Source organism: Electrophorus electricus, chromosome 18 (assembly GCF_041902795.1).
Source record: "Electrophorus electricus isolate QZ-2024a chromosome 18, ASM4190279v1, whole genome shotgun sequence".
NCBI classification, from domain to species: domain Eukaryota; kingdom Metazoa; phylum Chordata; class Actinopteri; order Gymnotiformes; family Gymnotidae; genus Electrophorus; species Electrophorus electricus.
Genome location: NC_137514.1, coordinates 15,073,208 through 15,088,465, shown reverse-complemented (window position 1 = coordinate 15,088,465; position 15,258 = coordinate 15,073,208). Strand labels below are relative to the sequence as shown.

The 15,258-nt window shown below is 40.8% G+C and overlaps 1 protein-coding gene across 1 annotated transcript; it reads left to right on the top strand.

Annotated features, from left to right (window-relative positions):
- The first annotated feature begins 1,036 nt into the window (after positions 1–1,036).
- On the top strand, positions 1,037–8,989 carry slc29a4b (asolute carrier family 29 member 4b). Its single transcript, XM_027015747.3, has 11 exons — positions 1,037–1,309; positions 4,045–4,182; positions 4,315–4,443; positions 4,943–5,056; positions 5,210–5,338; positions 5,488–5,562; positions 5,780–6,054; positions 6,483–6,615; positions 7,314–7,501; positions 7,985–8,225; positions 8,699–8,989. The coding sequence occupies exons 2-11, from the start codon at positions 4,059–4,061 to the stop codon at positions 8,842–8,844; spliced, it is 1,554 nt and encodes a 517-aa protein (XP_026871548.2). The 5' UTR covers positions 1,037–1,309; positions 4,045–4,058; the 3' UTR covers positions 8,845–8,989.
- The last annotated feature ends 6,269 nt before the right edge of the window (positions 8,990–15,258 follow it).

The window sequence follows — 15,258 nt, the reverse complement described above, 5'->3', positions numbered from 1 at the left end:
GTGCATGTAGCAATACCAAAAATGTCGTCAATGTATCTCAGAAATTGTAAGGGTACAGGTCCAGTATATTGCTCAAAAAAGTGTTTCTCAACGAATCCAACAAAGAGGTTTGCATAGGATGGTCCCATTTTAGTACCAATACTAACTCCTCTAATTTTTGAGTCAAAGGTTAAGTAGTTCAGAGTTCAAACAAGTTTTGCCAGTCTTAAGGGAATATCTGTGTGAGAACCTTTCTTGGATCTTGCATCAAGAAAATGTTTTACAGCTCTCAAACCATCTTCATTAGGGATGACTGTATACAAACGTTTAACGTCCATTGAAAAAAGCAAGGAGCTGGCAGTTAGCAATTCTTCTTTCAGGTGCTCAAGGATTTGTAAAAAGTGTGAAGAGTCTTTAACATATGTAGGTAAGGATGGAACAATTGATTGAAAAATGTCATTCAGAAAGTGGTATATTATTTACATGATTTTTGTCCTTATGAATTTTAGGGAGAAGACAGAAATGGATACAGCAAGGGTTATCTACAATAAGATTTCATGCAGAGTCAGGGAGGTGTTGAAATGACATGATAAATAGTGGATTGGATGGTAGACTGTAACTGTGGTGTGATGTCAGATTTAAACTAGTATCAGAAAGCTGCCTGATTGCTTCTTTCTTGTAAAGGTATTTTCTCCAAATGACAACAGCTCCACCTTTATCAGATGGCTTAATAACAAATGAATCCTTTTTAATCTCTCTCTCTCTCTCTCTCTCTCTCTCTCTCTCTCTCTCTCTCTCTCTCTCTCATATATATATATATATATATATATATATATATATATATATATATATATATATATATATGCATACAGCTGAACAGCCAGCCGATGAAGGACCTCTGTCCGAAACGTTCTGTTTCTCTGGAAACCTTTTGAAATATCTGTACAACTCTTACTACAGTACAGTACACTGCAGTTACGTTACTCACCTAGAATCTTCTTCGGAGATATATATGAAGAAGATTTAGCCTATTGCCTAAGGAAATTGGTCAAAATGTTAAGTATTTGTTACGATAAGCATAAATGTTATATTTTGTTTACATACATTCGATGGGATATTTCGTCAAGTCACCTGACTCAGACTGACTAACGAAATCCTCATACATGGTAATCGGAGTGGTAACTATAGTTACACGGCTGAGCAGCCAAGAGAGTGTGGTGGGAGAAAACCTAAGAGCGACGTTTAGTCCTATATGAAACGACATACTGGGTTGCAATTATCGATTTGTCCTAACGAGGACCTGACATACAACAGGACGCTTTGGTCTAAGGTAAGAGACCTGCTGTCAATTAGAGACATTAAATAATCTCTTCGTGGTAACATAGCATCTATAAATGTATATATTTTTTATACAAGGAGACAGACAACCTGAATTATATAACGGACTGCGTGAAGAATTATGGAATGATTTTGTATATTTATAAATATTTTTGGATTAAACGTGCCAGTCAAAACATCAGGCATTTATACAAATTAACGCATTTGAGTCTTCCAGGTTTTATCACATGGATATATTCAGACATCGTTGTTGTTTTTGCTATTCTGTACGTTCTCTTCGTACAATACAGGCTAGTATTATCACTGACTGATAACGTAAATCAATGCCTAGTACAAGTGCATGAATGATTTTTGCGTTTATAGTATCACTGGTGACCTCTACCTTCTGTCTTGCCTTGGCACCCTTTGGTCACGCTCCTTTCAAGCTCCACTATATTATAGCTTCTTCCGTAAATACGTGAACAGTATGTTACAACATTATTTTTAATTTTAAAGCAGGTTTCCTCCATAATCCACTGGTCTGCGTGGTACTGGGTATTGGTTTAATGTAACATCTTCGCCTCGTGTTTCGGGACTTGAACCTCGCGCGTGTGTAGAAACGCGTGGCAGCGCGGAAAAAGCGCGTTTAAGCCACGAATGCTCCGAGGGCGAAAGAGAGGTCGACTCATATAATCATGAGTTTATTGATGTCGCTTATACGTAAAATATTATCTATTTATACATGATGATGGTCCCTTTCAAATACAGTAGCATCTTTTTTCTTCATTTTTCACACTTTTGTGCAAATACAATTTTGTACACGTGCAGATTCTTGTAATCTTTTACAAACACATCCTATAGTCTACAAGTACGCTGCAATTGTGTTACGGAGGTATTATCTAACTCCTTTAAGCCATTTCTGTGCACATTATGGTTTTAATTATTGTCTATGACATGGAGTACTTTCTTTTTGGTGTTTTACAGACAGTATGTTTACCTCAGTGCTTGGAAAGGGGGTCTTTAGGACGGTTTTCTTGAAACATTCTCACTTAATGCTATGTATAGAAAAACATCTCCATATTAGGGTTATTATTTGCAGAAGCTATGTTGCATCTGATATGCGGTCATAACCCTGCATGTCCAAATCCAGAGGTTCCTAGTCCAGGTTTAGTTTGTTTCCAAAACGTCCTATGTGCCTAAACTGGGAAATTAATGGCTGGTCTGGATTACCCAGCCAAGATGTGTAGGGAGCAGTAACAGAACAAAAACCTGGTCTGTTTGGTGATCCATGTGGACTGGATTCAGAACCTCTCTACTGGTGGCTATCAAAGTGGCGATGTACCAATCATGAACTAAACAGACTAAGTAAATGAGCTGTATCTGCTTGAGAATAGCTGAGAGTTGCAGGCAGCATAAAAATGTAAACATTATTAAAAATCTTGGCCTTCATAAAATGTCTAAGTTCTGTTTTATAAAAAATAAGCCTACTAAAACATTTATAACAAATGATGATAAAGTTTTTAAAATGCAGAGCTAAAAACATATTGCTAAGAAACTGTGAGCTGCTCCGTAATCTCTGTGCCACGTGTGGAGTTTACATTTACATTTACATTTACATTTACATTTACGGCATTTAGCAGACGCGCTTATCCAGATCGACTTACAAAAGTGCTTTGTCATTTACTCATAGAATATATCCTAGTACAGTACAGTAGGTTAGAGTTCAACATACCAATGAACTAGAATACTGTAGAATACAGGGATCAATGCTGATACCTAGAAGTACAAAATACATAAGGTCTATCTAAAACAATGATAAGTGCAATAAACAATAAGTGCTAGTTTGTTAAACAACATAAACAGTACCCTACAATAAGTATTAATATAGTCAGTCAATTTTGGAGCAGGGTCAGTTGTCTTTTAAATATTCTGCAAATAGATGGGTCTTTAGTCTGCGTTTGAAAACCGCAAAGGACTCTGCTGTCCGGACAGCAAGCGGGAGTTCATTCCACCATCTTGGAGCCAGGACAGAAAATAGTTTCAATACTTGTCCTCCATGAGACCTGAAGCAAGGTATTTCAAGCCGAGCCACACTTGAGGTTCGAAGTACTCGAGGTACGGATTGGGTTTTGACCATTGACCTCATGTATTTTCTCATGGATGCCTTGTCAGCAGAAAATGTTACTGTGGGGTTGAATAGCTATAGTGTAATCTAGTTAGTCAGAGTGGCTCCTTAGCTTGTTTATGCAGAAAGTCCCATCTAAAAGACATTCCTCAACAAAGAGAGGCCATTAAACACAGTTTACTAGTCTGGTGTGCTGCAGACAAGATGATACAGTTTTATGATGTCAAAGTGTTTCTGTAGCTCACCTGGTATAGTACAATGCTAACAAAATTAATATTATGGGTTCACTTCCCAAGGGATCAGACATAGGCTTACTGTCATACTGATAAACATGTCACTGTTGGTAAGAGTGTCTGCCAAATCTAAAGATAAAGTAGTCAGTGAACCAATGATCAAGTGCAATGAACCCAGGAGTTGATCTGAATCAGTGACTTGGGCTGAAAAGTAATCATGTGATTACCAGACTTATATGTTCCTGTCCCACCTATTGGATAAGCCAGTTGAGTGGAACTTTTTAAAGTAAATTAAAAGCTTCACCTGCATTAAGCGCAAGCCGAGTGTATGGACAAGCAGGGCCCTGTTTGAACGTGTCAGTCCTGTATTTGAATGTGTTTCCATGTCAGTCCCTTCGTAGGGGATGCACTCAGAGGAGTGGAGCAGGCTCGGTCAGAGGGGAGAGAAGAACCCCACCTCCACCCTCAGCTTCAGCGGCCTGCCGGACGAGGATCGCTGTGAGAGAAGGAGCGCACACGTCACGCGAGGTAAGCCAGAGTGCAATTGACCTACACGTGCTGGTGCGCATTGGCCACGCAGCTCCATAGAGCGTGTGAAACAGCTCAGATTTTTAGACAGGGCGAGTGTGCTGACATGGTTGTTTGATGTGTCTGTTGCAGACTCTGAGCTGGTACCCGATGACCGTTACCATGGTATCTACTTTGCAATGCTACTGGCAGGAGTGGGCTTCCTGCTACCTTACAACAGCTTCATAATGGATGTGGACTACCTCCATCGCAAATTTACTGGTAATCTGATAAGCCGTAAGGTTACCTGAGAGAGCAGGTCAAACAAGGTGCTAGCAACACCAAGGTTGTGGGTTTGATTCCCAAGGGAATGTGACTACTGTCATGCTCATGAGCATGTACCTTTGTCTGGATAAGTATATCTGACTAATGTAGCTAAATAAGATAAACCAGTGGTCTCTACTGGCCTGTGAGGTGTGTAGATGTCCTGGGTGAGACTGTTGTTGAGAGAGACTGAGAAGGAAACTGTGTGTCTTCTGTTCTAAGTCTGTTGTCACCTGAGTGACTTCTGGACATGTGCTAAAATTCAGTCACAACTGGACATGTTCAGAGACCTCCAGGGGCCACTTGGAATGTAAAAAAAAAAAACCCTAATATATAAAATCACATTTCTCTTCATCACTGGTATATTAGTGCACTAGGAAGTGTACGGGAAGAACTATAGCTCAGGGGAGACAGAGGCATCTCTTTCTCTCTCTCTTTCTGTTCTTATGTCTATTAGGCTCCCCTATTGTGTTTGACATGAGTCTAACATATATATTGGTGGCCCTTGGTGCTGTTATCCTGAATAATGCCCTGGTGGAGCGACTGAGCCTACACACTCGCATCAGTGCTGGTGAGAACACACACGCACACACACAGACACACACACAGTATAAATAACATTACCTTGTACAAACCATGAGAGTTTCTATCACCTATTAGCTTCACTTCAAAATATGTTTGGGGTTGCCTTAATTGCTCATGCTTGACATTTTGCTTCGTGTAGGGTATCTCTTTGCTCTGGGTCCCCTGGTGTTTGTGAGTGTGTTTGATGTTTGGTTAGAACTGTTCAACTCCCGACAGTCCTATGCTATTACTCTCACCGCTGTGGCCACTGTAGCTTTTGGATGCACAGGTTAAAACATACATACACACACGTTATATTATTTTCTCTTTCTCTTACAACTGCTTTTACAAAGAGGTTTAAGCTTCTAAAGTGCTGAAATATTAAATGTTTAAATATGAGATAGATTAGCTAACAGCTTGTCTTTTTGACTTGTACAGTGCAGCAGTCCAGTTTCTATGGTTACACGGGGATGTTACCCAAGCGCTACACCCAGGGCGTGATGACAGGAGAAAGTGAGCTGCAACTTTTGTGTTATCATAGAGACAATAAAGAGCACACTACACATGTTGATTTCCAAGCACTGTTTTGGCCATTTACTTTAGTTCCCTACTTATTAGTACTTTTTAAAAAAATAGATATGATACAGTGATACTGGTGAAAATGAGATTGAATTTAGTTTAAAAATCAGTTGAATTTTTGCTCAGTTGAATTTTTTCCTTTGTGACACAGGCACGGCGGGAGTGATTGTCTCGCTCAGTCGCATCTTCACCAAGCTACTGGTGGAGAACGAGAAGAACAACACTATTATCTTTTTCCTCTTCTCCGTTTCCATGGAAACCCTCTGCCTTCTGCTGCACATGCTGGTGTGGAGGAGCCGCTTTGTGCGCTACCACACAGGCCGGGTTCAACACGGTGACGCCTGGGTCAAAGGTCAAATCGCAGCGCCAGCTGCGCAGCAGAGAGGTGGTTATCGGATACACCGTGACATCAGTACGGAAGATGAGGTACCACACGCACACACACACACACAAGCACATGCGCGCACGCACACACACACACACACACACACACACACACACACACACACACACACACACACACACACACACACACACACACAAGGTTCCTGCTGTTTTGCACTGTTTTGTTTGTCAAAATGGATCAAGCTTCTTTCCATATAACCTTCTAATCAGTGTCAGGTTGCACTAGTTGGTAGCAGATGGGCCTTTAGAAAACATCACTCTTTGTGGTGTATCTCAAGCACGCTAGAAGATTTGGATGGAAATGTGCAGCCTGTTTGTAACTGGAATATTCTTGCAAGTTAAGATGTGATCACTGACTCAAATTAAGGCACAGTGGGTTAAATGAATAGGTCTTATCTATTACATGTCTTACTCCTCTTTTAGTGTCTCCTCTTTGTCTCCCTCTGTAGGATGGTCCATTAACAAGTCCTCCTGCTGAGGCAGATGCTTCTAATCCCTTTAATGGTTGCCATGGCGATGGAACATATGTCAGATTTGACGTGCCCAAACCTAAAACCAAGCGGACGTGGGTCACTGTCAAAGGTGAAGCCACCACTCCTGTCCTCATCATCATCATCATCATCATCATCATCATCATCATCATAATTTTCATCATCATCATTATCATCATCATGGTCATCGCTAAAGTCTGACCTTTCTTTGCAACCTGCACATTTCAGATTTTCAGGGTAATTATGGATTCAAATGTATTTAATTTGTAACCTAGAGAATTTGGAAGTTTGGATCTACTCTCAGATCGCTGTTTTAAAGCAGTACTTCTGGGCTTGTTATAAAATTGTTAAAGGTTATCTCAGTCACAACTGTGGGAAATCTCTCTCTCTCTCTCTGTTTGTCTTTCCCTGTCTTTCTCTTCCTCTCCCACTCTCTTTCTCCCTCCACGCCCCCTTATCTCTCTCTCTGTTTACCTCCCCTCTCTCCCTTTCTGCCTTTCTATCTCTTCCTCTCCCTTCCCATTCCTCTCTATTGCGCTTCCTCTCCCACTCTATTTCTACCCTCTCCCTCTCTTCACCTCCTCCGTCTGTCCCTCCCTCTGTCTACCTTTCCCACTCTCCCTCTCTCTAAATCCTCTCTCTCCTTCCCTTTCTCTCTCTCTACCTCGCCCACGCTCTCTCATCCTCACTCCCTGCCTGCCTTTTTCCCCTCTTTCTCTCCGTCTACCCCTCCCACTTTCCCTCTCTCTCCATCCCTCCCTCTCTCGCCCTCTCCCTGTTCTCTCTTAGACGCGGCGCTGCGGAGGTGCGCGGTAGCGCGTGTCCTCTGGCCCTACATGCTCTCCATCTGCGTGACGTACTTCGTCACGCTCTGCCTGTTCCCGGGGCTGGAGTCGGAGCTGCGGAATGAGGCGCTCGGCGAGTGGCTGCCCATCCTCACCATGGGCCTCTTCAACATGGCCGACTTTGTGGGCAAGGTGAGCACGCACAAACCGACGCTCGGTAGACCAGAGACCAGAAAGCAGTGCACCCACGGTGCGTGGAGCATAAGTATTTGGACAGCGATAAACTTCATGCTGCGTGGGCTCTCCAGCATTGCTTGGAATGATTGTATCTGAGAGTGTCTGCATCTGTGTGTGCTGAACTACAAAGGAATTGACAGTCATTTTTATACATATAGCCCACATTTCATAGCGCCAAATGTAGATAGTAAAATAAAACAGAAAAACCATGCAGTTAAAGACTGCAAATTACTTTTCTTCCACTAAAAATGGAGCCTTGTGCATAATATATGTGATTTTCACAGTTTAGTCAATATGGACATATTCATCCCATATATTGAAAATAAATGCCACATATCAAGCATTTGTTTTAGCCCACACTTACACACAATCTAAAAAATAAACAATACACTTAATAAACAGCAAACATTCAAGTGTCTATGAACACTCCCCTCGCAGATCCTGGCAGCCTGTCCATACGAATGGGGCGGGACACAGCTGGTGTCCTGCACCTGCGTGCGTGTCCTCTTCCTCCCACTGTTCGTCATGTGCGTGTCGCCGACGCGGCACCCCCTGCTGGCGCACCCGGCCTGGCCCTGCGCCCTGTCCGTGTTGCTGGGCATCAGTAATGGCTATCTGGGCTCGGTGCCCATGATCCAGGCTGTGGGTAGAGTGCCGCCACAGCAGAGAGAGCTGGCAGGTGGGAAGATGCAGACAGTGCCGAACTTACCGTGGGCACTGTTGATTTGTACCATTCATTACACTCACTTAACATTCATCTCCTCTGTGGTTATAGCAGCAAGCAAAAAAGGAAGAAAGAAATATATTTCAGAAGAAATTTCTGATATGCAATTTTTAGAGTAAACATGTCTGTACATATGCAAGTCATATACTCTACTCGTGTAAACACAGCCATATTTACTCTTTACTCTATAATAACATATATATTTTTACTGAAATATGTTTCTTATTTCTTACCTTTTTGTTTGCTGCTTTAACCATTGAATATTCCTCTGGGATCTATCTATCTATTTATATATCTATCTATCTAAAGGGCTGAAGCACACCTGCTTATATGTGCCATAGCTGCAGGGGCTTCTTTGTGGCTGAATTCACCATGTGACTGAAACTTAAATGTAAGCACTTGTCCTCTTTGTGCTTCTTCCCTCACAGGGAACACCATGACCGTGTCCTACATGGCCGGCCTGATGCTGGGCTCGGCCGTGTCCTATTCGACGTTTGGGCTCACTTCGCACACACCACCTGCGCATTCGTCCAACACCACCCTCTCTTTGCACACCTACATGCCCAGGTTCTGATGTATGGCCACCCCTTCGCGTGCACAGACATGCACACCCACGCACGAGCCCACAAACCCCCATCCCACCCCTCGTAGCACCGTAGCAGAATTTCTAAAGGGGCAAGGATAATTTCACCTGGCTAAAATAAACACAGTTCATCTGATCGTGTTGTGCCGTTTGTTAAATGTTACATCTATTATGTGGTTGTTGGTTTATCTAAATGAGTAGGCTGAGGCTTTGAATGTATATTATTATGTGCCATAGCGAGATAAACACTAGTTTTCCCTGCTCTACCCTGGTCAAACACTGCTATGCAAACATTTAAGATAAAATAAGACCTCAAAGGGCATTAGAATGTTCCAGCAGTGTACACGCAAGTTAAACATATAAAATACACAACGGTTAGGCAAATATAACAAAAAATGAATACAAAAAGGTTTAGCAACACTACACAATATAAATATATCTGCGTAATGTTTGTGCACACGTTTACTATAGCTATGCTAAAGGGCAAAGAATACTGTAATAGGTGTTCCAGCCATATATAAATATTGCAGTTACAATAAGCAATAGTAGGCAGGATGCATACACTGAGCAGAGCGATGTTTATTAGGGGCACGTCCATAATCATGGTACATGAAATGGTTGAGGAGCCAAAGTGGCCGTAAAACAAACCCAGACTACATAGCTAAACAAGGATAAACACGGAGCTGGATAACAGAGAAAACAAGGTATACAATACACATAAAGAAAGGTAAGTAGATTAACACGAGACCACATACATAGAACAATGAACCACAATGAGACAGAAAAAAACCCCACAAGGTTTAAATACACAAGACGATGACAAGACAACGAGCAACTCCTCAAGCTCCACATTCAGCAGATACGCAAACGGTAAATCCAATTCCACCTTCACGGGAGTGCTAAGATGACCCAGAACAAACCTCTCCAGTGACTTCATGCAATGTTACGTGCTACGGGTCTGTAGTTGTTTAGCTCCTTGGGGTACCTGGTCTTTGGTACTAGGACGATGCAAGATGTCTTCCAAGCAGTGAGACACTCTCTCTCAGGCTGAAGCTGTATATGTGCTGCAGGACTCTGCACAAGTGGATCACACAGACCTTGCACAATGCCTTAAGTACTTTAGCACTGACAACATCGGGACTGCCTGCCTTTCCTCTTTTCAGTTGTTTTGGTTCCCCTCTCACCTGAGAAATTGCCCTACAGTGCAATTTTATTGCACAAATGGGATCACTTTCATGTCATTTTCATATTTTTCATGAACAGCTTTTAAAACACAGTTTTATTACTTTGGCTCAACTTCGGCCTCTTCAAAAGGGGAATGGGAGTGTTAATTGAGGACAGATCCCATGTACATCAAGATCAAAGCACTTGACATATTGACAGCAGAAGACTTTTTATACGTACCTGTAATGTTGCCCGAGTGCCGCGGAACAGGACGCACAGACTCCCTCAACTTTGTGCAACATTTAATGACAATTAAACATGTAAGACAATAGTGGCACTCACACTATTGCTGGAAGCATTCCATGAAAGCATCATGCAGTTACCGCAGATTTGTCAGCTGCACATCCATGAATCTCCTGTTTCACCACATCCCGCAGATGTGCCATTAAATTGACATCTGGTGACTGTGGAAGCCATTTGAGTACAGTGAACCCATTGTTCAAGAAACCAGTTTAAGATGGTTTGAGCTTTGTGATATGATGCATCATCCTGCTGGCAGTATCCATCAAAAGATGGATTCACTGTGGTTATAAAGGGATGGTCAGCAACGATACTCAAGTAGGCTGTGGCATTTAAATGATGCTCAGTTGGTACTAAGAGGCCCAAAGTGTGCCAAGAAAATAAACCCTATCGGTATAGGGTTTATTTTCTTGGCACACTTTGGGCCTCTTTGCCATCAGCAGCCTGAACTGTTGATACAAGGCAGGAAGGAGCCATGCTTTCATGCTCTTTAACCAAATTCTGACCCCACCCTCCGTATGTCGCAGAAGAAATCCAGACTCATCAGACCAGGCAACAGATTTCCAATGTTCTAATGTCCAATTTTGGTGAGCCCATGTGAATTGTAGCCTCATTTGCCTGTTCTTAGCTGAGAAGAGTTGCGTCCGGTGTGGTCTTTCTTCTGCTCTCAATAATGAGCTTTTAGAAAAAGCTCAAATGTCAGATGTTTTTCTGCTGCTTTTATGAAACCTATGTTTAACCTGCAAAGGACAGTCTGATCATAGGCCCTTTTATCTATTGTAAAGACTCAGCCAAGATCATAGGGAACACACTACTTGTTTTTTTTTTTTTTCATACATGACATGAGCTTGGATTTTACTCTGGCATAAACTCCAGGGGCATAAACTCCCAGCACATAAAAACTGAATATTAGAATCACCTCAGCAGTCGTCTGTGTCATCTCAGTGACATCATAATATCTTTGCCTGTTTTCAAGTAATGTTGTCATGTGACAAGATCTTGATACACTGGTAAATGATGATGCTGCTTTAAGGAAGAATACATACTTGAAAATAAAACTTATTTGTCAATGTCATAAGATAAATTCACCTTGATGTGACAGCAGGATGTGTAATGAAGGTGAGGTGGATAGCGAACACACATGCGAAGAACCAGCGCCTTGGACTTGAGAACAAGCAGAAAAGGATAAGAGGTCGATTCAGGGTGATTATAAAATCAGGAAAGAAATTCCCTTTTTGATAGAGATTTTTCAATTCTCTCTCTAGATTAGTGACTGGCATGCTCTGCACTTCAACCTTTTGATTCTTTCCCAAGAAGCCCCATGAAGCTTTCACTTCCAGATTTGTGTAAAGACAACAGTAGGCAGACCAGAAATGACTGGGAATACAAACCTTGTTATTCAGTTTAGAAGAACAATTGCCTGGAACTACCCCAGTAACAATGTAGGCAGAATTTCCATTGCACATCGTATTCAGCATTTTAGCCATTGTTTTCTCTAATACCCTCCAATGGTCCCTATTGAAAGAATCTAGCTGTGGAGCAGCATTTGTGAGTGTGAAGGTGACATCAAAATTTCATTTTAAAAGTAGACCCAGTTCAGCAGTTGCTTAATTTAAAAATCCAAAGAATGTCTTAATTTTGGGAAACACAGCATGTTTTTGATAGATAAAAAAAAGTTTCACTCAGCTTTTCTAGTCTTATTCTCTTTTTTTCTAATATAAACTAGATTGCACATCCTAGAACATCAGAAGCACTTTTACTATCTCTATTATTTTAGTAATATTTTAATATCTCTACATATTTTATAATATTGAAGAGGTGTTTTAATTAGCAAAGGCGATGTGTGATGCTGTAGTATGCTCTGGTCCCATCCCAATGTAGCGTGGCGATATAACGTACAGCCAGTTATCTTCGCTGAACTGCTGGATGTCCAAATGGTGCTCACAAAACAATGTGGAGTTTATAGATCATTGGAAAACATTTGAGGGCAAGCCTGGCCTTTTAGGGTGGGATGGTATCCTACTAGGGAGGGCACTGCTCTCTTTTCCTGTAACATAAGCCATAGTCTTATGACAGACCTAGTTAATCTATGACAATCCAGAGCAGAGGCCAGGCAGCAGACAAAGAGGCTAAACCAACCATCTGCTGGTCGCTACATGACATCCCTAAGGTTCATCACATTGACAATGTGTCTGTTCCCTGAGCTAAGCAGAAATACAGAAAACAAAGAAAAACTTATCTTAGGCTTGAAAATGTTGATGGAATTAGGGGAACAGCCCTTTCCTGGTTTGAATCTTATCTAGCTGGTCTCTACCAGTTTGTTAACATAAATGGAGACTTCTCAGCATACAACAAGGTTAGCTATGGTGTCCCGCAAGGATCTGTTCTAGGGCCTTTGCTTTTTTCTTTATATATGTTACTGCTAAGTGACATTATACATAAATACTGTGCTAGTTTCCACTGCTATGCTGATGATTCTCAGTTATATGTCTCAGCTAAACCAGAGGACATATATCACCTTAGTATTATTATGGAATGCATAAAGGACAACAAACACTGGATGTTGAGGAACTTTCTCTCACTTAATCCTGACAAAACAGGTGCTTCTATTAGGCCAAGAGACAGCTAGGTCCTCACTTTCTGATTACTCAGTGATCCTCAGTGGTCTCCCAATCACATCTTCTCTAATAGTTAAAGATCTTGGAATCTAGAACTGCCTTTCTCCACCTCAGGAACATTTCAAAGATTAGGAACATGCTCTCCTCACATGATGCAGAAAAGATGCATTTATTACTTCAAGATTTATTAATTCAACATTTATTAATTCAAGACTGCAATGCCTTAATATCTGGCTGTACCATTAAGTGCCTAAACAAGCTCCAGCTAGTTCAAAATGCAGCAACCAGAGTTCTGACTAGAACTAGAAAAATTGACCATCAGGCCTATCTTAGCTACTTTACACTGGCTCCCAATAAAATTTTGTATTGATTATAAAATATTTCTGATAACCTACAAAGCACTGAATAGTCTTGCCCCACAGTACCTTAGAGAACTCTTAGTACATTACAATCCACCACGTCTGCTTAGATCAAAAGGTGCAGGTTCTTTACTAGTACCAAGAATAAGAAAATCTACCCCAGGGGGCAGAGCCTTTTCCTATAAAGCTCCCACACTATGGAATAACCTTCCTGTACATGTTTGAGACTCAGACACAGTCTCATTATTTAAGGCTAGGCTGAAAACCTATCTGTGCAGTCAGGCATTTTATTAACTACTTCCCATCTTAGGTAAAGGTGTATATCTGGGGGTCAATGGGAAGTAAGAGTTATGGTAAACTGGGATGTTATGATGCTGTCACTTCACCTCTCTTTTGTCACTCATGTTTTTCACTGAGAGTTACAGAGTGCTGATGTTCCAGGGTTCCCTCATGCTTGTGTTTCCTTCTGGCTCTATTCTTTTAGCTGTGCTGCCATGCAGGCAGTTGTAGCTCAATCGTTAAGGCGCTTGACTTGTAATTGGAAAGTTGCTGGTTTGAGCCCTGCCACTGTTGAGCCCCTGAGCAAGACCCTTAACCCTCAATTGCTTAAGTTGTACTCACTCATAATTGTAAGTTGCTTTGGATAAAAGTGTGAGCTTAAGGCCTTTAATATAAAGAGCTAGATCTTGTTAGAGTCCATCTTTTTACATTATAGTTCCCTAATTTTCACACTCTCGTACCTGGACACGCCTAATAATCTAGTCTCATTTTCTGCTGAGGAACACCTACCCCTGATGATCATGTTACTGAGCCTCAGCTGCCATAACTACTCCCATCACCCCCTGATGTCCCCTGCTGTAGCCCACCACACCTCCACCCCAGCCAACTACTTCTCTGCTGTCCACGCACACCATTGCGACAAGACTAGGACCTCTAAAAAATTGGACTAGACATTAATTGCTTATTTTTTCATTTTATTATTATTTATTTAATTTTCTCTTTACATTGTTATTACATTGTTGTGACTGTTGTCGGCCAGAGGAGGATGGGCCACCCTTTGAATCTTGATTCCTCTCCAGGTTCTCCTCCTTCTCTAGGGAGTTTTTCCTTGCCAGTGTCGCCCTTGTCTTGCTCACTGGGGGCTTCAACTCGGACATTTGTAAAACTGCTTTGTAACAATATCTGTTGTAAAAAGCGCTATATAAATCAATTTTGATTTTTGATTTTGATTTGATATTTTGTACTGCAGTTACTTACCTAGAAATTTCTTAAATATATGAATTTTAAATTCTACATTTACATTCACATAACATTTACATTTTGCATTTGCATTTTACATTTATATATATATATATATATATATATATATATATATATATATATATATATATATATATATATATATATATATATAATTTAGAAGTGTAACTTTTCAATAAATATATTTTTAATTCTATAGTCAACACCAACACTGTATTTCAGTTATAATGTACATAAATTAAGCTAAATGTTTTAAAAATGCTAAAAAAGAGTATCAAACATTTTACATTTGGCACCCCATACAATTTCTTGCCAAGATAACTGGCTGATAACAGAGTTTCAAATTAATGCTCCATCACAGATCAATACAAAAGATTATGTTTACATTAATTGAACGTATTCCTGCTTTATATAAAATACACTTTGTATTTATAGTATTATTTAATTCATTTGCTGCTTTAATAGTGCAAAATACTACATTCAACAAACCTTGCATCAATCTCATAAGGAACCATATTCCTACAAGTGGCAACTTATAAATTGTGCTTCTATTGCATATGGGTGATGCTTGGTTAAAAATAAATAAAAACAAGATAGAGAAGATTAAGCTTCAATCTTACCTATCACTGTTTAGATCACTGCACAGGTCTTGTCCAACCCTGATCCTCTTTTTTGTCTGTTATGACATTTATGTACAGTACCTA